At 39.9% G+C, this 27,286-nt stretch overlaps 1 protein-coding gene across 1 annotated transcript in view; it reads right to left on the reverse strand.

Moving 5' to 3' along the window:
* Positions 1 to 2,015: 2,015 nt before the first annotated feature.
* Positions 2,016 to 27,286, reverse strand: part of LOC141570779 (uncharacterized) — a 114,402-nt gene continuing 89,131 nt past the window's right edge. The window contains exons 9-13 of the mRNA XM_088796916.1: positions 13,189 to 13,346; positions 11,385 to 11,427; positions 9,359 to 9,545; positions 4,548 to 4,683; positions 2,016 to 2,604 (exon numbers count right to left, since the gene is read on the reverse strand). Of these exons, the coding sequence (XP_088653042.1) occupies positions 2,505 to 2,604; positions 4,548 to 4,683; positions 9,359 to 9,545; positions 11,385 to 11,427; positions 13,189 to 13,346 (624 nt within the window). The 3' untranslated portion in view covers positions 2,016 to 2,504. The remainder of the gene's footprint in view (positions 2,605 to 4,547; positions 4,684 to 9,358; positions 9,546 to 11,384; positions 11,428 to 13,188; positions 13,347 to 27,286) is intronic.

Here is a 27,286-nt window from a genome sequence, read left to right on the forward strand (position 1 = left end):
GATACCATAATAATCCCATTTATGGATGAGGAAATTAAAGCAGGGAGAGTTAAAGTAACCTGCCCTGGGTCATAGACAGGATGTGATAGAGTTAGAATTTGAACTTGGGCCCTCTGGCTGCAGAGTGCATGCTTTGAACAATTTTTTCCCGCCTCTCCTTAATTGTGGTAGGCTGTGGCCGCCAGCTCTTGGCCCATAGTTGGTGCTCAATGAACATTTACTGACTAACTGACCATTGAGATTATGGGTAGCTCTCCTTGATTTGCCTAAAGGTGGGCTAACCCTAAAATGTGCAGACAGATAGTGTAAATGGAGAAGACTAGCCTTGCACTTTGTCTCCCTGTTACACCTACTGGAGATGGAACCTTGTAGATCCAGGGAAGTGTTCTTCCTCTTAGAACTAAAAAGTTTTTTTGGGGCCACATATCCCTTGAAAAGCTTATAATCCCATATAAAAGCTTAGAATCCTTTCCACATGAAAATGCTCACACAAAAGTTTTTGCATAATATCCAGGATTGTTTGGAGCTCTAGAATGTTCCAGAACTAACAACACTTGTTTTTGAGGAGAGACTCTGAACTTTGAATGTTAATACCTTTCACTGGCAAGTGAGTTATAGGAATGCTTAATTCCGGGAAAATTGTATTCACCTTTTGCAGAGGGGGTTGCTTTTGTTTTCCTCCTCCCGGGGAAAGCTCTGTGCCAGTGGTACCGTTGGCAGGGGTCCCTTGCTGGCTGCACAGCCCGTGCATTCCATGGCGGGGCGTCAGAAAGGCGGAGTGCTCTGCCGGGGAGCGGGGAGCGGAGGTAGGAGCTCCAGCTTCCTGACAGGGACAGTACTGATGCCGCCCCTGCTGAAAGGACTCATTATTATCATGGTAAATACTGGGAGAACAAAGGGACCCTTCTCAGCACAGAGGGCTATCTGTTATTGTTAATTGGATGTTTTTGATTATGGTATTAAGTTGGTCAAAGTAGTACAGCCTGTCGTTTGGGCGTGAGTTCATTTGAGCAGCTTCTCTTAATCTGGGAACTAAGTAGCACATGCTCACAAGCCTCCTTTTTCTGAGTTGTTGTGAAGGACATGGGCAAACTGTAGCCATCTATTTGAAGAGTTCACCATCTTTTGGGAGGGTGGAGGTGAAGAGTATAGGAAAGATGACACAAATTTTGATAGCTTTTTCACGTTTAAGATTCTCTGGAAAAGGATATGATTTGAATTAATATGAAGCCCTTCCATTGTGGAATTATAAATATGGTTCCTTGTTGGAATTGATGTGTTTCAGTTCTCAGCCAAAGACTAGAAATATTTGACAACTTTGGGGAATGGATGGTTGCATTATCTCTGTGAAAAAACACCACATTCTTGAGCACAGTGAGGAGCTAGGATGAAAGGAAACAACAGTGGGTGGAGAGAAGAAGATGGGTTCAGTTTTGGTTCTGCCATTAACAACCCATGTGATCTTCACCAGGCAACTACCTCCCTGAGCCTCAGCTGTGAAGAAAAGGTGTTGAGCTGTAAGGTCCTTGTGAGTTGTGAAATACTATTATTTTAGGAAAAGAGAAGATTTGTTTGGTTTCCATTGTGAGTTGCTCCAGAGCACTTGGATTTGATAGTTGAATTCTCTTAAATCAGCTTTCCCTGTTCCATTAGTGAGGGCATGGGTATTCCAAATGCAACACAACATCTTGCAACACAACATAGGGGTGTTCCATTGAGAAATGAACCCAATACTTAGAATTCACTTTCCAATTTCTTTAAATTTTACTTTTAGGATCAAGAGCAGTAAATTCTTGATTTATTTTGTGTTTTCTTCTTGCAGTATCATAGATATTCAGGTAATAATTCAGGTAATAATAAAACCAATGCCTTTGAATTTTCTCCCCTAAATTTACTCTAATTTTTTCCTTTTTTTTTTTTTTTTATAACAATATTTGTTACTATTTTCTTTCATCTGGGAAGGTCTGGGAGGCACTTGGGACAGTTGATTGTAATATGACCTAATAAACAGGACCTTGTTTAGCTGAATTATTTAATCATCATTAAAGCCATTTCATTTCCATGATCTTAATTTTCCCAAATATCACCTTCCCACATCATGGCCAATAAGCATTTTAAGAAGCTTATAACTGAAGCACAGAGTGGAACATTTAGCAAAGAACATAAAAAAGAAAACAAAATAAATCAACTTTTATTACATTTATGCTTTCAAAAGATAGGGGTATGAGGCATACTATATTTTGATGCTAACATGTGCAGCCTAAGGGGGGAAAACTTGGGGGGAGTATTAATGATGTTGATATAAGTTATATTATCAGAATGTCACATTTGATTTTAGTGTTTTGGTTCAAAAACAAAATTATAATCTTATCACGAAGTTTCAATATATTAGAGAAACATTCATTTGAAAAGCTATGAGTATATAATGATAAATGCTTTTGTCTATTCCTACAAGTAGCTGGTGATGATTTTGTGGATCCTTTCTCTTAAGATTAGGGTATCTTTTACATTCTGGTCTCCTCTAGAGGTCGATTCATGAAGTCTTGAATAGCCTGATGCAAAGGAAGCCATTTTTTGATAGACATTTTCAGAGCTGTAATCCAGCTGCAGAAATAACAATGCAGGACATGTCATTAAAAAATTGTTGGACTCTAGGGAGGAGAAGTGTTACAAAGTCTTTTATTTTCTAATTATTTTTCTTGGTTATTTAGTTTGAGATTAATAAGTAAACAATGCTCCTTAGGTTTTGGATTGAACAAAAAGGTAAAACACCAAATGAGAGGTATGCAGTTATAGCTATGAAGTAAAACTATGTTAATGTAAATAATAGGATCAGAAGGGGGTGTTTGTAAATAGTAAATAACAAAGGTATAGATCTTTTAAAAATATTAATGATATATTACTCTCTCTATTTAAATTTAAAGTTTTGTTGATCAAACATATAGTAATCAAATATTGCCATAGTGCAAAATATTTCTTTGTTAAATCCTGGAAACCATAGCAAACTCTCCAGTTAACTCTTTTTTTCATCTCCTCTCCTTTCCTTTCATTTTCTTGGATGATGTTTTATAATATGTTTCCATATAAGATTTATTATAATGGTGGTTAATAGGTGTTATTTTTATGGGAGTTACGGAGAGTTAACCAGTATTCCCCTCAACCCCAGGATTTTTTCCATCAGGGTGTCTCAGAAACATTAATAAGTTAATGTGTTTTGTGATACTCTGAGAGGGTAATATGATTTTTATCATTTCCTAAACTTACTTAACTATTTTTTGTGAGAGGAGTATCTTGTGAAACCAGAGTTCCATGAACCACCTGTGTGAAACTCTTGCTCTTTTGCTTTGAAATATTTCTGTAATGACCCAATATTGTTTCCTGTTATTAATACCCACTCATGGATTTGGCAGTGAGAGCCAACTAATCCAACTATCCAACCTCCTCTCTTAGAGAAGCCAGTGGATTTTATCAGATAGGAGTTAACTCTATTTCATTGACCCCCACCCCCACCCCATTTTAATATGCCAGTAGGAGCTTCACCTTCAAAGGAAGCATCTTAATCTGCTGCCCAGATTGTATAGCACAAGCCCAAGGAAGAAGATCTTGGCACAATATCTAACAATTCTATATTCATTATCCTCTCACTCTTGCTCATCCTTAGTCATGAGTGGAACAGGCAAGGTTTGCATAGTGGGAGAAGGCCTAGATGGATCCCTTTATCCTTCCCCAAATGGTTAATGGCTGAAGAGTCTGAAATTCTACTTTTGGAGTTTTATTTCTTTGGGTTAGAACAGTGTATACAGTTCTTGCAAATGTCCCTGGAAATTTTGCCATACCCTCTGTTTTAATAAATCACTGTGAATTTCTTTATTAGCTCCATTTGATCTAGACAGTTGGGAGAAGGTGTCCGTATGAGGTGAGGCATGGTCGCCAAGCAGTGGGAGGGCACTGGCTGCCTTGAGGACTGGAATTAGAACAGGGGCACTTGAGAGATGTAGGAGGAACTCTAGGTACCAGACAACGCCTCCTCTGCCTCATGGTTTCGTCTTTGTAAACTTTACTGATATTTTTTCCCCTAGAATCATTATGAAGCAAGTGCCCTTTTGTACATGTCAAGTTGGATCCTGTACCTATTGAATTAGATGGATAAGTCCTAAGTCTTTCAATGGTTTATTTATGACAAACCCAACGACTGACCACATTTATGTGAAAGGAGATGAAACAGTAAATCTGTGAATTAATAAATTATAACATTATAGATTACAGTATTAGTAGATTTTTTTTTTTTATTTTTTTTAATGTTGAAGCCTGAGTCAGCCTTGGGAAAAATTGTGAACTCCTTTTCCATTTGAAAAAGTACTCTAGAAGAGTCATCTTGTATGCACTGAAAGACAAAGATCTTGGGGAATATTAACTACATGAAGACTATGCAAAGAAAGGGAGAAGTTTAATGGAAGCTGTGGAGTTAATGTTGGGAAAAAGAAATAATAGTTTGCCAAGAAGTCTCTTGTTAGGACTGATGAAGAAATATGCAGACCTTGACTTACCGTTGGTTTTCTGTTTTATTTTCTGCACAGAAATAGAAAGTCTTGAACTCTTCAGATGGAGGTTTGAGTTCAATTACTGACTGCTTGAAGCTAAGGGTCTGCTCATTCACCCTATATCCTTGCAGATATAGGCCACCTACCGAAGGTGAAAGAAAAGAAAAACTGGTGAGGAGAATAGAGAAAGAGTTAAGATGGAGAAAAGGAGTCTGAAAAGGTGTCAAGAAAAAACTTGCTTCTGAAGGAATCTCTAGTCCCGCTGTCCCATTTTACAGATGAAGAAACTGACAGTCCAATAGAGTAAGGATTTTAAGGTCATCCATTAATGATTAATGGCAAGACTGGTAATAAAGTTGGGATTTCCTAGTTTTTATTTTTGCCATCTTCTTACTACATGTTCATTATTTAGCTTTGGGTTACTGTGGGCCTAAACTAGCTTCTTTACCTGGGGAACACATTTTGAAGTAAATTTTTCGGTATCAAAGAGTGACACCTGCAATATCACATTAGAGGGAAATTTAATAATATTGGCTGGGAGAAGCATTAAGGCATCCTTCCTGAAGAATAGTGAAGAATGCCAGCCATTTCTATGAGCAACATAGATTCTCACCTTCTTTGTGCATATGCGAAGCACATTTAACATATGAACCCTCAGGGTGATGTGAGGGAGCCAACTTGAATTAAAATGAGAAAGAATGATTGGTTTTTTATTCCCATGGTCCTTTGAATCTATGTTAGTGGTTATGTATTGCTTGGCCTGAAATTTGTTTCTATTATTTGAGGGTTGAGGGGAGGATGACAATCTAGGATAAGGTGCTGAAAAATCAAAACACTTGTGTGTTTTTTTATAGTGTCTTGATGTTCTGAAGGAACCTGAATCTCATGCAGAGACTTCAGGTAACATCATTAGCAGCGATAATTAGATGTTTAAACCCCTCTCTCTTGCTAACTCTTGTTCTCAGGCCCCACCTCCACATCAGAGCCACTTTCGTGTATTGTACTAACAACACAAAATACAACTTGGATTTTTGCTTCTCTACACGATACCTGTTTCATGCCCATGTGTTAATAAGGAGCTGTGAAGGGAAAATTTGGTCCTTTTGAATATGGCTGACTTTTGTTTTCCTTTTGGTAACTCAATACCAATGTTCACTCTCAGAAAGTCATGTAGTTTTCTTTTTAAACAGAATGAGTGGCTCTTGGATTTTAAAATTTCGAGAAAAAACTAGTTTATTTAGATGCAATATTAAATTCTTTTACATTTTTCATTTAAAAACAGTCAATTAGAACTAACTTCTAGGAAAGCATTAATTTTAGAATTGGTTAGATTTTTTTTTCCCCCTTAGGTAGACCCCAGTAAAATGGTGTTTACCAAATCAGAGTGTGACTTCATATATATATATATATGAAGTCACACTGATAAATATATATATACATACACACACAAACTTTATTGAGTTATAGTTTACACATTATAAAACCCACCCATTTAAAGTGAACAGTCAATGATTTTTAGTTCATTAATGGAGTTGTATCATTTGTTATACAACATGTGGCCTTTTGTGACTGGCTTCTTTCACTTAGCATGATGTTTTTAAGGTTCATCCATGTTGTATTGTGTGTCCGTACTTTATTCCTTTTTATTGTCAAATGATATTCCATTGTATGGATATACCACATTTTATTTATCCATTTGTTAGTTGATGGACAATTGGGTTTTCTTCAATTTTTCTATCTAGTATGAATAGTGCTGTTATGAAGATTTGTGTACAAGTCTTTGCATAGATATATGTTTTGGGGGTATATACTAGAAGTGGAATAAGTAATGTGCTAGGTGTTTCATGACTGTAAGATACCAAAAGACTTATCAGAGGGTGACTTTGCTGTCTTAATTTTCTGCTCCGAACTATAGTACACAGCATTTATGTGTTGCTGCACTGGTTTCTGACATCTTCCTGCTTGTGAGATTTCCTTTTCTCCTCTATACAAGCAGATATGAATACCCTCCCCTGCCTCTACTCTTTATGAGAATGGATAGCAGGTATTGTTCAAAATGTGTCTGCTACAAACAGGAAGGTTTTCTGACCTCTTTTCTAATCAGTTATAGGAGAGAAATGATTGGCAGTAAAGACATCCAATTATAATCCCATTACCTCATTTGAGGAGACCTATTGGGCTGGTCTCTATCGGTTACTAGGTAGCAGCAGTAAATAGCAAGCTGGCACAATGTTGGACAGAGATTTCTCCCAAGAGCTATGCAAGCATTAGTGTTCCATTTGTTGCAATAATGTAAAATACATCTTTTTGAGAAGTGCTCACAGACCTTGATGTGATTTATTTAAGAACGATCGTTAAAAGTCACAATTTGTTACTTCCAGCTTTTGCTGGAGCAAGATAAAAGGAAAAAGAAAATCAAGTGTATGGTGAATGACAAGCGGGTTTAGGCCTATGAAGAGGCATTTGACTAAAGGGCTTCTGGAATATTCATACAGTACATTTTTTAATATGAGCAGGCATAGGCAAGCCAGTAATATATATTGTTAAAGTACTAGCACTTTCCTTGATAATAAGTAAGGAAAGGCTTCAGGGAATTGACTGGGGCTATTTCTCCAACTCCCACAATGCACAGAGAGGCTTATTTATCACGGTTGGAAATAAAATGTGGGATTAGTATCTAATGTGGTTTTTACAGGAAATCGTGGCCATGTTGCTTTTTATGTCTTGTTCTTTCCTCTCATTTCACTGTTACTTTTTCCCTGCCTTCCCTTTGTGGTCCTCAGTATTGTCTCAGCATCTCAGGTGACCGTTACAGGAAATAAATCACGCTCAAGAAGTGAGGTTGCTAAGGAAATAGAATGTGACCATGTTTGGGTAGAGTGCAGGGTGCTTGAGCACAAAGAGTAGAAGACAAAGCCAGGAGAAGGGTTTCAGAACAAAGTATAAGACCCTAGAGTGCTCTAAAGGCAACAAAAAACCATCAGAGATTTTGGAAAGATATGTGAATTGATAAGAGCTGAATACTAAACAAACCTTCCAGTTTCTCCTACTTGTCTGTTTTTTCTTTTTGTTGGTATAACTCAGCTATCTGGGTTCAAATTCTGTCTGCACCATTTACACGCCCAGAAACTTGGGCAAATGATTTAACCTTGCTAAGCATCAGTTTCCAAATTTGTAGGTGGGATATTAACCTATTTTATAGAATTGTTATAGTAATTAAATGAAATGGTAAGTAAAAACAGAGTGACCAGTACAAAAGCTTTACTCACTAAATGATAACTCTGCTTTTGCTGATATTATTTTTAGGCCACTTATTAGTGCTGTTTTTGCAGCTCTCCAACTAGGACTTTGCTAAGTAGGGCCTCCTCTGAACTGTCAGTTTCAGGGAAGCCACCAAGTGACTGTTTTCAACTATTTTAAGCTTTTGGTGTCAGCAGCAGTCTCTGGCCCCAGAGTTTTGGAAGCCCTTTGTTAATGTTTTGGTTGGGAGTGATCTGAGCATTTAATCCTAACCATTTATTTTCTAGCTATGGAAACTGCCTCCAGAAAATGAGCTTCATTGATTTGGTAATTAAAATGGTTCAGACTTTTGTAATACTTTTTAAAATAAAAATCCCAGTCAATGACTGCTTTGGAGGTTTGTATTATTTATACCTTCATTCCCATCCTGGTGTCAGGTGCTTAAAGCTGTGGGCTTGGGGTTGAATAGGAACAGCCCGTCTTGTAAGTGCTTAGAGAGCGATCTGTGTATCACTTAGTAGTTGAATGACATTTTGAGTCATGTTGTAACACTCTCAAAAAGGAAGGGTGATTAAGTGGAAGATAATCTTTGTACTGTTGATCCCAGTGATGAGAAACAGACCGTAGTGTGACGCTTGCCTTGTACTGCTGTTGTACCCTTCCAAGAAAGTCAAAATTGTCACAAGATACGCACTTCCCATTTGGCATGTCTGTCTAGCTTAATTAAACGCAAGCATTAATGCTAATAAAAAGAAATTAAATGGCTGAGATTGCAGAATGTTCACTATTGCTAATTATACAAGGATGTATTTGTTTGGGAAAAAGTTCAAATGTAAATAAAACACCAGTAATCTCTTTTGTCAAAAATTACAAGAAGGCTAAATAATCTTTCTTGCAGAAATCAGGCACAATTATTTCATTATTAAATTAAATTGTCTATGTTCTTATTTTGTATATATAGCTTTTACTATATACAAATTAATATATATATATATATATATATATATATATATATAGAGAGAGAGAGAGAGAGAGAGAGAGAGAGAGAGAGAGAGAGAGCTTTTTACATAGAGAGCTTTATATGTAGAACTTAAGTCACTCTATGGGCGATTATCTCATTTGGTGTTCATAATAGTCCTGTGAAATAGATAGCTGTGTCCATTTTATAAATGAGGAAAGTAAGTTTTAGGAATTTAAGTAACTCGCCCAGGGAAAACTGACAGTTAATGTTCTTTTGTTACTCACTTATAAAGGAGAATAAAGGAGTTTATTTTTCACCTGTCCGGGCAGTAGAAGCACGGGATTCAGGGTATCAGCTCTGGAGTTTACTTGACTGTGTTCAGACCTCAGCTTCATTCCTCACTACATGTGACCTTGTCAAGTTCCATAGACTTTGCAGACAGGTTTCTTATCTGTTACATGGGAATAATAATAATAGTACCTTTTCTCTGGAGGATAATTGAACTAATTTAGGTAAAGCTCAAAGCACAAGACTTGGTAAAGGCTCCATCAAGGTAAGATGCCATGACCGTTGTTACTGTAATTACTATTATTTCCTGGGACAATTGAGTCCATACCTGAGGCCTGGGTGGAGCGAATGCTGGTGTAGAAGTACAGGCAGCCATCCTTCAGGATGCAATAGAGCTGGACCCACATGTCGGCGCTTCTGTCCAGTTGGTGCAGAAGGCCCAGGCACTCTGGGTTCTTGATAGCCAGGGGAGGGAGGCTACTGTTGTGCAGCGTGACATATTCCCAGACGTGGTTCTGCAGGTACAAAGGGCGTATCTGACTGGTCATCCTGCGCCAATGGTCATAGATTCCCGGGGCCGGTGACATCAGCACCAAGGCTGTGTGACTTCAGAGAATCCACTGCCCTAACTGGTTCTATTGCTAAGGCGATCTGAATATTTGAACAGCTAACTAGCCGGAAAACCTGAATGTACCCATTGGCCATAGAGAACGCCTTCCTTCTCATGCCCATAGACATCCTATCTCTTTGGATTTTATTCTATTGTAAAGAAATCAAAAGAACATCAGTGGTATAGAGAAAGGAAATGGAAATGGGTCCCTCAGCAAAGATGGTTTTTAATGGCGCAGTCTGTAAAGGCTGATCCTGACTTGCTATTTCACTCGCTATTGGGGTTGTCCTCCCAGCCTTGTTCCTGGTAGGTCTGCTGTGACTAATAACAGCCCATGGTTCATACTTTATCTAGAGCTCCCATGTGTGCAATGGAACAAGTTAAACGCCCAGGCCAGATTGGGCCCAGGCTCATGCTCACTGTTCTGGAAGGCCCATGATAAATCAGGATCCTCTACCCTGAAGGACAGCCCTGGGTCCACAGGCCCCCAGGGGAGGTTCTTCCTGGGAACTTGACCTGAGGCAGGGGGCACAGTGCTTCATCTCTATCAGAATGCCCAGCTGGGTGCTGGCCAGTATCTCTTTATTTGGTTTCATTTTTGCTCTTTAGTTCTAACAAGGCAGTGAAAAGGTGTTCAAAATGCAGGGCTGGCTGTATTCTTTGCTGTGAAGTGGGGGGCCTGCTGGGAGTTCGGGTGTTCCCTTTTCACTCTGCTACGGATACTCTGAGTGCATTAGCAGAATAGATCCCTTTTAAAAATAGTGAGGCTCATTAGGATGATGCATTGAAGAGATGGATGAGTGTATTGAGCATTGTGTTCCAGGTAAAATGAAACATAAGTCCTGCTGTTTGTCATATGATGATGCCAGTGATTGTTCTGAAAGGACAGTTACAGGGCATGGGGCAGTCTATTCACGCTCAAACAATCCAAATTTTCCCAAGTATACAAGAGCCAAAATATGTACGGAAGAGAATTGATAGTAAATGCCTTTATCTTGTATGCCAGTTAGTGAGGGAATGGACATATTTAAAGGAAATCTATAACCTCATGAGAAATCATATTCATAGCATAAAAATGAAACAGTTGGGTATTAAAGCAATTCCCTGCCTCCACGTCATAGCAGTTGCTCAGAAAGAGGGGTATCAAATGCCTTAGGGGCTAATGTGATGAGTTAGCTGTTGATGAGAAGTTAGCTATCGGGTCATAGGTCAAATCTCAGTTAAAAATTATATTGCTCAAGGCTAGGAATTGTGAAAAGGCAGGAACAGTGAAAGGTGGCCTAATAGGTCTTCGGAACAAGGATATGGACATAAAGCACTGCATTTCTGAGCATAAGGCACACGTTTTCCAATACACTGCTCGGCCAGCAGCCTATCCTAAGACTGTCCTGACATTTGTACTCAGGGAATGAAAAGAAAACAGCAGCCGTGGTTTAACGTCATGGGAAACTACTGGACTGCTCCGTGTGAAACAGAAATTTCACCCCAGTTTGTGACTCCCCACGGAGCTCACTGAGAGAAATGTCAGACAAACCCCTGAAAAAAAAAAAAAAATAGAACCACAGGAATGCAAGCTCCCCCATAGAATTGGAGTAGGAAACCCGTTGACTTAAAATCCTCTTTCCTAGCCTTTAGAGCAGATCTGAGAAGTCCCGGGGTGGACTGCATGACATCTAATTTGCTCCTTTCCCGTTTGAGGAGAAAAGCAGAATGAAGGTGGAGATAAATATCAAAAACACATTACCTGGCGGACAGGATGGGCTGCTTTGTCCATTGTCTCAAGCCACCTGAAAGACAGTAAAATGAGAGGCTCTCTCCCTGTGGGGGCTGGATAAGTGCCTAAACCCATCTTTCAGACAGAACAGTCCTGAGGCTCAGCTATATTTCACACATTCTTGCAAGATTGGTGTTAAGAGGTGGCAAAATCCCGCTCCCACAAGGCATATGTAAAATAAATTATTCTTCTCTTTTACTATAGGTTAATTAGTACCTAAGAGAAAACTCACACCTTCTATTTTACCAACGGTGTGAACTTATTAACCAGCAGGTTTGATAATGACTAGCATCTTGACTGTAAGGCACTGGCTATTAAAATATGGAAAGACTGGTAAATAGCCACCGTCCTGAGCCCCTCCCCAAGTGTAGTTTGGACATAGGGCAATTACTAGTGCACCATTAGGGCCTGGACTTGATAAGTGAATTTTCTGAATCCTATCTCCTTAGCCATGCACCAGCCTATCCACCCCACCCCATCTTGCCAATCCTTTTACATTTTCTTTTAAACCCTGTAACTTCCAATCAACCATACTGCTTGCTCTTCTTCCAAAGCTTGATTTATCCCCTCTGCCCTCCTTGGTTCCATTTCTTGTTTTGTACACTTATCCAATCCTGTACCACACCCTTCATAAACTCCTCTCTCATCCCCACATCTAGAGACCTGCTCTCCCTACCCTCAATTCCTATGCCACTTGGTTTAATCCTATAGCACTTCTTAACTTCTATTCTGCTTGAAAAATATCAGAATAAATGCCCTATCTTCTTGACTCAGAGCTTTTCTGAAGTCACGAATCGGCACTTTGTCATACTAATAGACCATAGAGACCTCAAAATAGTGGCTTGGACATAATTAGCTACCCAATAAATATTTTGTCCATGAATTAAAATACAATCAAGTTACGATCATCGTATTTCCCTGTTTCTCCTTTGAAGCAACATGCACTTGATACATAATATTCCACAAATAGGGATGGTATATTGTTCGCCTAAGAGGTTCCAGACCTAGGGCTCTCTTTCCGTAAAATTGGAGTGGAGTCTGAATTCTCCTAAAGAGATAATGCCATTGACGTTAAACACTCTTGACCCAGTACACTGTTGACCCAGTACTGGTTTGTCAATTGTCTCCCTCACTTCTACTCAATTCCACCTCTTATCCTAAATTAACAGTGTTTACATGACAGTTTTCAGTTGACTCACCGGATTGACCAGTGATCTCCATTCCCTCAGGGTGATACACTGAATAATGATACACTGAAAGCTTAGAGTTTGTAGGTGACCCATTTAGAATGTTTGCACACGTCTACCCTCCAATTGGGTTGAATGCATACAAAACGTTAACTGGATTCACTCCCCACAAAGCTACATTATTATCATTTCTGTTGCTCACCTTACTGTAGAGTGTTAAATTGTAACCGTACTACATTATTTTTGTACCTGGGACTATCCATCCAATTAGCTTAAAATACATATAAATTTGGTAACTTTGGGGGAAGCTAGATGTGAACCATGACCGTATTAAGCTTTTCCAGAAAATGTGGAGTTCTAAAATGAGTTAGGAGAAGATGCTTCTGTTCTTTAGAAATTCTGTTAGAAAAAACTGGGGGAATAATGAAGAACCAAACGTTTCATACCTAAGAAAGAATTTATTGACTGTTGCTTTGAATTTGCTGTTCCCTACCTTACTTCCAATCCCAATAATTTATAAGACTCCTGGTGAAAAAGCATTCCCCCACCCAAAGTGAAACTGGTAAGATCAAAGATTAATGAATTACCTTTTCATTTCTTGGTTTGAGGCTGCACAGAGGCAAAAAGTTCTATTTCCAGATGGAGGCACACAGTTAAACACAAATGGTTTTCCCAAACTGCTATCAATGCCAACTTCTGCACCATCTAATTTTATTACCTCTAGAGGCGGGCATTTTCCTTCATCCTGTAATTGATAAGGAAGAGGTTCAGCATGGGCACTGCAACTAAGCAGATAAGGGAGAAAATGAGAGAGGAAATGGGGACTAAAGCTATTTTTTTGAATTGATTGTTCTGAAATAAAAATAAAACCAAAATGAGTTTTTGTAGATTATGTTATCCATGATATACTCCATGAAACTCCAAATTTTCAGCTATGATATTTTCCCACATCCCTTTTGAATAGCTTTTATTAATATGCACTTATTTTACGCCAACTTAGGGAATTATCATGAATTTGTAATGCCCGTTTTCCTATCCGAAAAAAGAACATCAAAAGAAATTGATATTACAAAATATATGTGGTTGGTAGTGACATGTGCTCTAGTTAGTGTCGAGAATTAACAGGTATTTCATGCTAATTGTGTGTCAAAACCTCTTCTAAATACTTTATATGTATTAACTGATTTATCTTCACAAATGCTCATGAGATAGTTAATTTTAATCACCATTTTACAGATGAGGAAACTGCAGCATAGAGAGAATAAAGAACACTTTTCATAGTTTAAAATACCGTGATATATATGCAAGACTAAATCATTTCACAGATATTTAATTTGTGTATATTTTACAGTTATATCTCAAAATATCCTGCCCTTTATTCATGTCTTTTCTAGAAACAGCTATACTGAGGCATAATTTACATACCATAAAGTCACTCGTGTACATGTACAATTTAGTGATCTTTAATAAGTTTACAGAGTTGTGAAACCATCGCTACAATGTAGTTTTAGAACTTTTCCATCAACCTCCAAATTTTCTTTGAGCCAATTTGCATTCAGTTGCTATCCTTGCCCCTCCAATCATAGGCAATCACATGTCTGTTTTCTATCCCTATAAAGTTGACATTTTCTGGATGTTTCATATTAATAGAATCATATATGCTATGTGATCTTTTGTGACTAGCTTCTTGTACTTAGCATAATGTCTTCAAGTTTCATTCACATTGTAGCACTTATTAGTATTTCGTTCCTTTTTATTGCTGAGTTATAGTCTATTATGTGGATAGGCCTCATTTAGTTTATCCATTCACAAGGTGATGGAAATTTTTCTTTCCACTTTTGATCTGTTTTGAATAATGCTGCTATGAACATTTGTGCACAGGTCTTTGTGCAGACATATGTTTTCATTCTCTTTGGTAGATTACTAAGAGTGAAATTGCTGGACCATATGATACATTTATCTTTAATTTTATAAGAAACTGCCAAACTGTTTTCCGTAGTGACTATACCATTTTACATCCCCACCAGCAAGTATATGAGTGTCCCAGATTTTCCACACCTTCAACAATACTCTGTATTGCTTGTCTTTTTGATAATAGCCAACCCACTGGGTGTGTAGTGGTATCTCCTAGTGGTTTTAATTTGCATATTTCCAATGACTGATGATATGGAACCCCATCTAGTGCAGAGGTTCTTAACCAATTTTAGAAAATGACTTCCTTTGAGATGCTGATGAAAACTATGGACCCTCAGCCCCAAAATACATAAATGTGTATATGTGCATATAAACACATATGCAAAAAATTTCTTGCAACTCGTGGGTTAATGGATACAAAGATATTCATCTAAAGGTAGTACTATCTCATAGTTGTATGGCTTTTTATTTTATGAAACATTTTCATGGCCTCTGTCTTTTATATTCTTCACAACTCTTCTACAAAGTAGGAAGCTAGTGCTATCCCCATTTTTTAGAGGAAGAAACCGAGTTTCAATGAGAAGCCTCAAGGTTTCATAGAGATATGTAAGCCCTGGTCTTCTGGCTCTGTCTTCCACACTACTTCTCTCACATATCTGCCTTCTTGGGCTACTGCAATTTGGGTGACTGCTGGCTCTCAGAGTCAGCACTTGGAGGCTGTAGTATTCAACATTTTAGAAGACAGATTATTTCCTGAAGCCATCAGCTTTCCTGGAGTAGAGACAGAGTCCTGAAATTTTGATCTGTTTTGAGAAAGGTAGCACTTCATCTAATAATTGTAAATGGCCAATACTATGACATCAGAAACCAGAAGAATGTATTTTCATTTGCTTTAATAGTAATGAAGACTTTTTATGCCTATAAATGGTGGCTAATTACTTAAATCATTTCCCCAGGATCCTCTTAAACTACACAACAAAACAAAATGGGGAAACATAAATAAAGCCTGGAGATTTTATTCTCTTCTCCTTTGCTGACAGCAAAGACTGGGTGTGATTTGCGTTGGACTCATTATATAGATAAGATGATATAATATATTGGTCTGTGAGAATCAAACCTATTATGTCACTCTGGAATTACCATGTTCTCCCACGTCCTTTGCTGTTGATGAATAAAAGGAGTACACTCAGATGGCATAGCATGTGACACATAACCAAGAATAGTGCCTGAAGTCACGTATGAGGCCCTTTCCCCTCTGCTCAGCTTGCAGCTATGTGAGAAGAATGAATGATTGGTGAATGGACTAGATGAAACAAAGAAGGCTACTGTCTCTTATATGGTCTCTCATGGCCAGATTCCATTCTCACTAATCTCAGTTGCGGCCTTCGCCCATGATTCTGAATCTGCTGTGACCCTGAAAGCAGCTGCAATAAAAACCATGAGCACAGAGCCTGTGCAGGATGTGTGGGTGCTCCTGCAGCTGTACTTACTCACCTTACTCTTTTCTCTCCTTTCTCTAGCCCAAGCACCTTTCAGCTCCACTTTTCTGGAGATACAGGGGATGGAAAAGCTTCTCCATTCCTAAGGCTGCTTGGACTGTGGTTCCAAATTCCCCAATCAGATGTTTTCAAGAGATAAGGAACAACTGGAATCCTTTTTCTATCTTAGGGCCATGCCCTTGGGGTTTTCAACTCTTCCCTTCAGCAAAACTCAATCCTTCAGTTTGGCAATAATTCTTAAGTGAGTTCTGTTTGATCCCTTCCCTCTGTCTCTGCCAAAAGTCTCACTTATGTGGTACTGGAAACAATGACGATTTAAGACTCTGGTTTCTCCACTACTTTATAGTCTCCTTTCCAAGGCATGAAAAGGATCTAGCTCTATTTCTGTATACCTGAGCCAAATCAGACATCCAGCTGCTTCCTATGTGCAGGATTGATTAAAATAGCAGGGATGCTGAAGGGATTTACCAAGGAATTGCTCAGTGTTGTCCAGAAGCTATCGACTGAAAATAAAGGCACTTGGGCTGTGTATGCCAGATGGCCTCGCATAATATTGACATTGCCTATCGTGGAAATAAGATTTTTATAGGAGCAATCTCAAAGGTCAGATTGCTCAGCAAAGGGAAATAGTAAACAATAATAATGACAAAAACCCAACCCAGAATGTATCTACTTCTAAATTAAATTATTTCTATAAAGAAAAATACAGACAAGGACATTTGTGTCAGTCTGCAACTTGGGCTCTCTGGTAAAAACAAATTACCTACAGATGTTTTTGAGTTACTTGCTTTGGTCAAGTTTTTGGTTTGAACATGCTAGAAATTTTTTTATTGTTGTTACGAGGCCTCTTTGTCTAAGAAAAGAGAAAAGTTTGGGACACTATACCAACATGTTTCATTTTATCTGAAGGCATAGTCATGAAAATCCACAAACTAAAAAGGCATCTTTAGCCATGAAAAATAGCTAATTCTCAGTGGGGAAACCAGAGCCAAGATAAATTTAGAGGGAAAGAAAGCCTGTCCTAAAGCAACACACCACATGAAAGGGAGCATGAAATATACATCTAGAATGCTATATTTAAAGCTAGCAGGTTGAAGCCAAATTGAAGGATGAGTGTCTCTTGGAGCCTTATTAATGATGCTGAGAGCCCTTTATCTCCAGGCAGCAGTTTGGAGGCACCCCTCCCTCACTGGTGATGGACAACCATCACTCCTTGATAGCTGTGAGACGGCCTCTTTCCATGCCCTAGCTGATAGGATCAGGAAAGCAGCGAAGCCTGCAAAGGCCAGAAGGAGGGAAAGATACAAGAATGTTTTCTTACTGTAGTGACTTTGCTATCTTTGCCCTGTGATTAAATAGAAGTCTTGACTTTGGGAACTGTGAGCCCTTTACTCATGATTATTATATACATTATTTCCTTCACCAGGTTTGGAAAATTTCATTCTTCCTCCAAATAAGTTCTCAATCTTTTGTTTTCTCTCTCCTTCTGTTACTGCTATGATGTGAATGTTGTTACACTTGATGCTGTCCCAGAGGTCTCTTAAACTATCTTAATTTTTAAATTTTTTATTCTTTTTTCTGTTTGGTGTTCTGATTGGGTATTTTCTCCTACCAGGTCTTCCAAATCACTAATTCGATCCTCTGCTTCATCTCGTCTGCTGCTGATTCCTTCTGATGCATTGTTCATTTCAGTCATTGTATTCTTCTCTTCTGATTGGTTCTTTCTTATGGCTTCTATGTCTGTTTTTATGCTTGCTATCTCCCTGTTGAAGTTCTCACTGAGTTCCTTAAGCATCCTTATGCCCATTCTTTTGAATTCTGTCTCTGGTAGGTTGCTTGACTCCATTTCATTCAGTTTTTTTTCTGGATATTACTTTTTTTTTTTTTTTAACCTTCCCATGCATTATTTATTGAAAATAAAAACAGAAGTTTATAAAAACCATATTTTCCTATTAATCCTAATTTTAATTAACTTTTGCTTTTTAAATTATGGTTGACATTCAATATTATTTTAAATTAGCTTGAGGTGTTCAGCATAGTGGTTAGACATTTGTATCCCCCTGATTAATCTAGTACCCTTCCGGCACTACTCATGGTTATTGTAATATTATTGACTATATTCCCTATGCTGTACTTTACAGATGTGATTAACATTTAAATCAGTTGACTTTGAGTAAATCAGATCACCCTCCATAATGTGGGTGGGCCTTGCTCAATAAGTTGAAGGCCATAAGAGAAAAAGACTGAAATCTTCCAAAGGAAGAAGAATTCTGCCTCCAAACTGCCTTCAGGCTCCAGCTTCAACATCAGCTCTTTCCTGGGTCTCCAGCCTGATGGACTGTCTTGCAGAATTCAGACTTGCCAGCCCTCAAAATTGTGTGAGCCAATTCCTTACAATCTCTCTCTCTCTGTCTCTCTCTCTTCTTCCATTCATATTCTAGCCATCCTTCAAGGTCCAACTCAAATTCCTCTTCCTTCATGAAGTTTTTTTTACCTCTTGTAGCCATCACCATTCTTTCTCTTCCTACAAAGCATGTCTGTGCTATATTAACTGAGTGCTGAATTATATAGTGCTTCCTGTGGTTCTTTGTGTGTGTGTGTGTGTGTGTGTGTGTGTGTGTGTGTGTGTGTTAACATTTATTGAGATTGAGTTCTTATTATGCACCAGCCAGTGTGCTGTGCAGTTTTTATCATCTAATGTGAGAAATATTCCATCAAATACTCTATGGGCCTGTGTGATCCCTTAAGAGTCACCATATAATTAATTGTTTTCTTATTTTTCTGAGGAACCAAATGAGATTAGCAAACTGGGACTATGGTCTATTGTTAAGTAAGATATCATAAGGTCAGGGAACCAATTTTTCAGAAGATAAATGACAGGTATATAAATGAGGAAGAGGACATGTACTACGTGTCAAATTCCTGTAAGAAATCTCTTTCTGTATCTGAAAATTATAGATGCCTGATGGTTTAGTATTTCTAGTAAATAAGAAAGAGAAACCTTCCCATTGAACCTGCCTCCAGTAAGATAACCCATCCTGTGATCCATAGTGAAACCTCAGGGAGGTAATAGAGATGGTCAGGAAAACCTTCTTTTCCTTCAGTAATTGCTTGGTCATGTATACAGAGTTTACTGAGTGTTTCTAGCAAACACCCTTCTGTCTAAACTCAAGAAATTTGAATGGCTCAGACTTTTGAAAAAAGGAAAGGGAATCTCATCAGCATATTGCTAAATATTGTGTAGGTGATTTCTGAATGCCGTTTAGCCTTGTTTTGAGTGAAGATTAAAACCGCAGCAGACACGTCCTGACTCTTCATGTTCCAAAAGGTTTGTCTTAATACTCCTTGTTGATTTGGGCAAGGTTATAAAATGATCTCACTGTGAGGATTACATTATCTGCATTTTACAAATGAGGAAATGGGGGCAAGTTAGGTTAAGTAATTTAACCGAGGAAATGCAGCTAATAGGTGGTAAGGCCAGGATGTGAACCAAGGCTTACTTAGCCACCACATGAGACTGTCTCCATGAAATGAGAGTCATTTCATAAAGGCCAGAAATACTACATTTCATGCTTCCATTCACCTTGGGAGGTCAGGGCTGGCATTATCCCCAGTTTACAGTTTAGGACTAAGGCTTAGAAAACCTCACTGAATTGCTCAGCTCTACCCAAGTAGCAAGTTAGCAGGGTTGAGGCCTGGATCCCAGTCTGTGAGATCTAAAGATGGTGCCTGCAATCTCTTGTTAGATGTACTATTTTGTGTGGGTGTTATGGACCAAGTTAGACACACGCTCCGTCTGAGCAGACATTGTGTTTTTCCCCAGATAGTAGCTAAGACAATCCTGGATCCAGAGGAAGTGCTCAATTAATGAACAATGATCAAGGTAGACAACTGTTAAAGAGCCTGCAGTCCTTGTATTCAGCACCAGTTTCTCCTGGAATAAGATTCTGGTGTTTTGCTGTGTTTCTGCACCGCTATAACATAACCTCTTCAGAGATAAGTCTCCCTTGTTCTGTTTTCAGAAAAACTTCCCTCTCCTTGGAATTGCATGAGACGGCCACTTCTCTGGTGGTGTTAGCCTTCTTTTGTTCCGTGAGGCCCTGCCAAAACCTAAGACTGGCTCTGGAGGACATGCTGATGAAGGTGACAATGGCCTGACTCAGACTGCAGGAAGACGGTGCTCGGTGCTCTAAACTCTGGTGCGCTGGCCTTCCTCTGCTGCCTAGGGGGTCTCTTGCTCACTAGCTGTGACCTGGGAATGAAGAACACTATGGGCTATTTATCTCGATTCAGAAAATGACCATGCAGAGTGCTTCTACCACTGTGTGCCTTTATTTCAGAGATCTCATGCATTACTAGTCCTTCCCCCATGGTGAGGGCAACGAAAAATAACATAATGGAAGAGCTATTCTAATCACTGGCTTGACCAAAGCATTGGGTGATGTGTAGGCTTAATTTGTTACTCTGTTCCACATTTACACAGAAGCTGAAGAGTGGACTGGCTATGCATTTTCCTTTCAGTGGAAAAACACTTAGAAACTCAATGCTAAATTGTATTTTCCCATATTTTAACACTGTGAGCTCTACTTTTATTCTACTAATACAGATTTTTTGAAAAAAACACCCCAGCTTTGTATCCTAGAGATACTATTCTTTGGGATTGGAGAGCGTGATTTGCTGGAAGTATTATTGAACGTAACAGCAATAAGAATGGTTACCTTTAATTTTCTGCCTGTTTTGTTCCAAGAATTGTGTTAGCTGCTTCATATATGTTAGTTTATTTAATTCCAACAACATCCCTTTAGGATCTGTACAGACCCTTTTATGAGAATTTGAATTAAGCAAATTTGGAATTGTCTTATTTAAACATCAGGCACAAAATCAGAAATACTCCTAAATTAAATTAAATAACAAGAACTTCAAAACACACAGGCCAAGAGAACTCTGTTCACTCTGTTGCTACAAGGCAGTACTCCTTTAGGTGGTAACTAGAAGTACCTGCATTCTCTGTCAAGATGAGTCTTGAATTGCACCAGTTGTTGGTAAAGCATTCCTTGCGCAAACTGCAGTTGTCTTGTATTGTCATCCCAGAGGGCACAAGGCAATGCAGTGCATTCCTTGTCCGTACAGTAAATGATCGTTTAGTGGACCTGAGCAGGCTATATGGTCGTCAGTAAGCATGTTAGTCCTCACCTTTGCAGTGGGAGCCTCACCACTCTCCTTTCATCCCTTCCTCGCTCAGGGGCAAGGTTTGTATTTCCAGCTGAGGCTGCAAGGTCACTTGTGATGCCCAGCTGAGTATCACTAAGTGGCTTTAATTTCATCCTCTTAATCTTGCCCTTGGATTCCTTCCTTCCTTTCTTCCCTCTTTCCCTCCTTCTTTCCTTCAGCAAAATAGCACACGTGTGATGGCTTGTCATACATAACCTTTTCTTTTCAAATAATTGTAGAATCATAGGAAGTAGAAAAAAAAAAATAATACAGACGGGTCCTATGTATTCCTCACTCAGTTCCCCCTGTCGTAACATCTTATAAAACTAGAGGGGTGCATGTGGTTTTGAAGGGCAGTACCTCTTGCGCTTAAGTTCCAAGGAAAAGAATCCATGTTGAGATGCAGTTACCTTCTCGTCAGGCCTCAAACTGGGGCAGGCTTTATGGGTGTGCCACCAGTGCCATCGTACAAAACTCCCACAAGCAGAAGGATGCAATTACCATCTTGAAATTCTTAATGACTTTATCTTTGAGATACAGTTTGTCCGTGAAATAGGTGGAACAATGGTGCATGTGCCGGGTGCTTGGAGCCTTGGCTTATGTGTGGTTCCAGTCCTCTATCTCTGGGGGACAGGGTGTTGGCCTCCTGCTCCCTGCCACTGCCCAGCAGCCACTGCTTCTTTCTTCTGCTGCAGGCTGCTGGGTGTGAGTGCCAGAGGGTTCGGTGGGTGGGAAGGTACCTGGTGCCTGTGAGGGTCTACACTTGCTTCACAAGCAGTCCTCGTGCCTGGGAGGGAGTTACTTGGTATTAAATAACAGACACAAAACACCATGATAAGTCCAGACAAAGATGGCTGAAGAAAGGAAAAAGCTTTTACACTGCGTTTTGAACAAAGGGGCCGACATTTTCATTTTGCACTGAGCCCTACAAATTACACTGCCAGCGCTACTTAAAACTATTTTATAGCCCAGCCTCTTACAAAGAAATCTAGGCATGAAGATGAATATTTATCAGGAAACAGGAAACTTTGACAGAAGCACAAAGGACTATCTGTTTGTCAAAGGCAAAACTAGTTCCCACTAAGGCCAGAGAAATCTTTCTAAAGCACATTCTTATCCAATCACAGACTGCACTAAAGCCTGCAGTACACCCTGCTCATAGAATACATCCAAAGCCACAGTGGGCCCTGGGCTCTCCAAAAATCACCTATCCTCATCCTGTCCCTGAATTTCAGGTTTTGCCAGACGTTGTTTCAGATCCATGCTTGCTACATGCAGTTCATGCTTTCCCAGTCCCGTGCCTTTACTTACCCCATTGTATTTGTAGAATGCTGTTGTACCCATTCTTTGAGGCTGAACTATCACTTCTCTCCTAGAGCTCCCAGCCTGTGCTCACCTCCTAACCTTTGTACTTGTTTCCTCCACCTGTATCATTCTTTCTCTAGGTTTTGGATAGCTAGACCCATCTCATCATTCAGAGAGAAGGTCTCCTAGAGAGGTCTACCTGAATACCTGCTCTAAGCAAACTTCCATCCCATTCCATTCCTCTTCTATTAACTGTATTGAGCACTTTTTAAATTAACTTTGCATGTTTAAATATTTAGCTGTGTGGTGATCCCCTCTCCCCATGCGAGTGGGGACCTCATTTGCCTTCTTCACTTCTGTATCCTCATGCCTTAAACCATGTCTATCATATATGTGTTGAATAAAGAAAGGGCCTTTTCTCTCCTCCAAGCACTGGAACATATTAAATGTTATATTTTGCTTACATGTTTTCTCTCTTCTTCTAAGCTATTAGCTTCTGAAGGGTGGGGAATGATTCATTCTTACCTCTCACAATGCCAAGGAGACACCTAGGCTTCCATAAGTCTTCATTGAATGCAGATATAAAAATAAATGGTGCAGAGGCAAAGCATTACTTTTCTCTTTTAGAACAACTGGACACAGCACTAAGCCAGAGAGATCAAAACTAATTGCCGGAACAAGAAGCACATGCCATTTCGGCATTTATCGCATCTGTACCAAGGACGGACTTAGCAAAGGGTGTCATCAACTAATGGCACACAGTATCCAGAGTGACCTCTGCGTTCATCACAATGTCATTCTCTTCAGGCAGTTGGTTGCCTTTGTGGCCTGTGAGATGAAAAGCTTCCCAAAATAGAGACCAGGGATGAGGTCTAGTTCTGAGGGGAGGGGTCAGAGCTAGAGGGCACCTTCTCTATGAGCATCGGCATCTGTGTTATTCTTTTAGCAAAGCACTTTGATTTTCATTATCGATTAATAATGAAGATATACACCCACAAATCATTTTGGGAACCTAGGGGATGTGAAGAAGGTAAAGTGAAGGTATTAATCTAGAGAGTGACAGGTTTGGGTCAGAAATGGGACCATTAAATCAAAATGGTGTACATAAAAAAAAATAAAAAAAAAATAGAAGACTGCCCTGTTCTGGTTATCCAGGGCAAGAACACGAGGCCGGCTGACCAGCTCAGCTGGGTTGAGATGAGGCTTCTTTAGCCCCAGGAAAAGAGTCTGGAGCTGCAAAGACCACCAGGCACTGGAGGACAGAGCCATTATGCACAAGGCCAGGGCATTTGGAGGCCAGGCAGGGAGACAGGATATGCAATGTTCTGAAACGTATTCACACAGCTCCCTCTTCCCTTATCCCACAGAAGAGCTCCTCACTGGGAGATTCTGAGCCTCACGGAGCAGCATGGCACACCCACTGCTAATGCTGAAAAGAAGGGCTCCTCTCCCCTCTCTACTGTGCAAAACCCTGGGATGGGGAACCTCTGTGTTGTGATGACAAGTGGTTTCATTCCTGGGGAGAGAGAGGAGTTCAGAACGGGTTTTGGAGGGGAGGGCAGTGTGTGGCACATACAGACCAACAGAACAACTGTGCATTAATCATGCTGTTGCTCCTGAAACCTGTCTTCTGGGGTCAGATACCTCCTCAGGAAGCCGAGATTAACTGTGGTTGCTGATAGAGAAATGTGTGAGCACGTGGGGTGGTGCAGCTGGATGGGGAGGTGATTTAGGGAGGTCTTGCAGGCGGGTCCCGGAGGGCTTCCTGGAGTAAAGGTTTATTTTAGTCTTCTCCCTGGGAAGGAAGCCTACTGTGTGACACGGCAGCTTTGCTGGTCTCCTATGGGATTGCCCCCCATCCTTATATCTTCAGTGTTCAAGCTGGCTTGTTCTAATGCCTTATTGTTATCAGCCAGGTGGGGCTCTGGCCTGCCAGCATCATGGAGGACTGGATAAAGGTGCTCAGAGAGGTCTGACAAGTGATACTGGGGTGAAAAAACTATTACTCTCCTTCTCTTTTCCACTATGGAGAAAATTGTTTTTCTTACTTCTTGTAAAGAGGAAATTCTGTGGAGCCTGAAATTAGACCACAAGCACATTTTTCCCCATCGGAGGCACCCACTTTTGTGCCTGCTATCTCTGACCTTGCTTTTCCATTCTTTGTGATAGCACAGAACCAAAGAGTTTGCCTTTAGACTCGCTTAATTTGGGCTCTGAGATTGTTTCTCACCCCCTAACCCCCCATTGGCTGGATGTTTCCAATTGATGAGTAAATTATTTATTTGTCAAATCAGTCACCTAGTAAAGCAGCACTCACTTTCTAAGACTGATGACCCTAGTGTGCCAAGTAGTACCCAGGAGTTCCAGCTTCTGCCAAAACAAACGATGGTTCAGGAGCGAAGGGAATTTGGCAAGTTGTAGCAGTCCTACCTCCAAAATATATCTCCAGTTTGTTGCTTATCGCAGGCTTGTGCAGCCAGTATTCCACTCGGACAGACCGATTTCATCTGGATTGCAGTAATAGCATCTCAACTGGCCTCCCAGTTCCACTTTGATGACCCTCCAAGCCATTCACCACTCAGAAGCCATAGGCACTGTATTAGTTTCCTCTTGCTGCGGTAGCAAATTGTCACAAGCTTAGTGGCTTAACACCAAATAAATTTATTCTCTTATAGTTCTGGAAGTCAGACTTCTGAAATCATGTTCTCTGGGCCCAAAATCAGGGTGTTGGCAGGGCTGCATTCGTTCTAGAGGCTCTGAGGGAGGATCTGTTTCCTTGCTTTTCCCAGCTTTAGAGACTGCGTGCATTCCTAGGCTCGCAGCCCTGTATCACTTCAACCTCTCTTCCTTTGTCACATCTCCTTTTCTGAGTCTGACTTTCCGACTTCCCTTTTATAGGGGTCCTTGTGATGACATTGGATAATCCAACATAATCTCCACCTCTCAAGATTCTTAATCATATCCACGTGTCCCTTTTGCTATGTAAGGTAATATATACACAGGTTTCAGCGATTCAGATGTGGACACCTTTTCAGAGGGTGGGTGACATTATTCTGCCCACCTGGGCATCATGCCACTCACCTGGTTAAGATCCATCTGTGATTTCCCATTGCATGTAAAATAAAATCCATACTCTTATCACATGGCTTGCAAGACCCTGCCCACTTCTCCAGCCATTTCTCAAACCAATCTTTCCCTGGCTCTCTGCTTTGGTCACACCAGCTTGTTCCTCTTAAAACCTCAGTCCCTTTCCTTTTGAGGATCTTAATGGCTGTTGCTCTTTCTGGCTGGATTGTTCTTGTCCCAGCTCTTCACGTGACTGTTTGCTCTCTTACTTTGGGTCTTTGGCCAAATGTCACATCCTCTTGAGATCTTTCCTGAGGAATCCTGCTTGAAGGAGACCTCACCCTCGTCCCTTATATCCAAGCACTTCATAGCACACATCATATTCTGTTACAATGTTGTGTATGTATTTTTGTTCTCTCTCACTACAATGTAAGCTCCGTGGGAGCAGGAACCATTTTGTTTTGTTTATCAACAGTATCCTCAATGCCGACCACGACACCTGGCAAATATTTGGCATCCATTCATTGAAAAAGACAGCATGAGGATCTTAGGGAGAAGGTTAGCATAAAGTATCGCTCTCCCCTTTCTATGTTCTTGCCTTTTCCATTCCAATTTGGTTTACAAACATCACAACTGTCTAGGACTGGCAGCTGTATAGCAGAAGTGTTTCCAGTTATGGAACCCACTATTCATTGTAAGGAAGGGATCTAACATTCATTGTGTGGCTGTTGGAAATCGAGCTAGGACCTTTTATTACTTAATCCTCAAATGCACCCTGTGTCTCAAACATTCTGGGTCCCTCTTAGTAGAAGAAGGAACTGAGGCTCATGTTAAGTAACTTGCCTTAACTTACAAAGCTAGTGTGTAGCAGAGTGGAATCTGAATACAGCTTTCAGACTCCAAATCCAGTACCATTATTGTTGTACATACCTGCATATGGCAGATAGTGTAGCCAATAGGAAGGAACTTGGGCTGTGGACCTAGACTTAAATTGTGACCATGCCACTTAGTAATTATGTGACCTTAAATAAGTGCCTTAATCTTGGTGAAATTGAGCTTCCATATCTCTTATCAGTGTTATGAAGAGTAAAAGAAATAAGATATGCCACATATCTAGCACAATGCCTGGTAGTAAAATGAATGCTTAACACATGATACGTCTAAAATGTTAATAGAAACCTGCTACTCAGGAAGAGAGGCACTTTTACTTGCCTCTGATTTAAAAGAAGCTTGAGTGAGAAAACTTGAAAGAAGTGCCTCTGGTCAATAATATGCCATATTTTCATCATTACTTCTTCCTGTCACTAGTATTTTCAAGCTCAAATACACTGAAACGGGTTTTCCCATCAGTAATGACTATGTTGTAACTCACTCAAAATCTGCAGGAAAGAGTCAAAATTTATCATTGCTGAAATGCTGTTCTTTGGGGCAGCAGCTCATTTGGGACATTGGAAGCTAAAAAGTGAGAAATCTTCAAAGTGGGTGAGAGAAAAGGTCCTGAGACCCAGTGGCTTTACTTCCCCTTAAGATTGTCTCCCTAGTGGAATACTTCCAGAAAGCTTTTCCTATCCCACTGGGAGGGTTACTTACGCATGTAGCTTAAACTCCCCTACTAACAATTTCTTTCCAGCTAACACTTCATGCTGCCATGTTTAAAAGATAAATCTGTAAAAAATTTTAATATGAGTAT

This window comes from Rhinolophus sinicus, chromosome 3 (genome assembly GCF_057876585.1).
Source record: "Rhinolophus sinicus isolate RSI-liver-muscle chromosome 3, RSI-T2T, whole genome shotgun sequence".
Taxonomy (NCBI): Eukaryota; Metazoa; Chordata; class Mammalia; order Chiroptera; family Rhinolophidae; genus Rhinolophus; species Rhinolophus sinicus.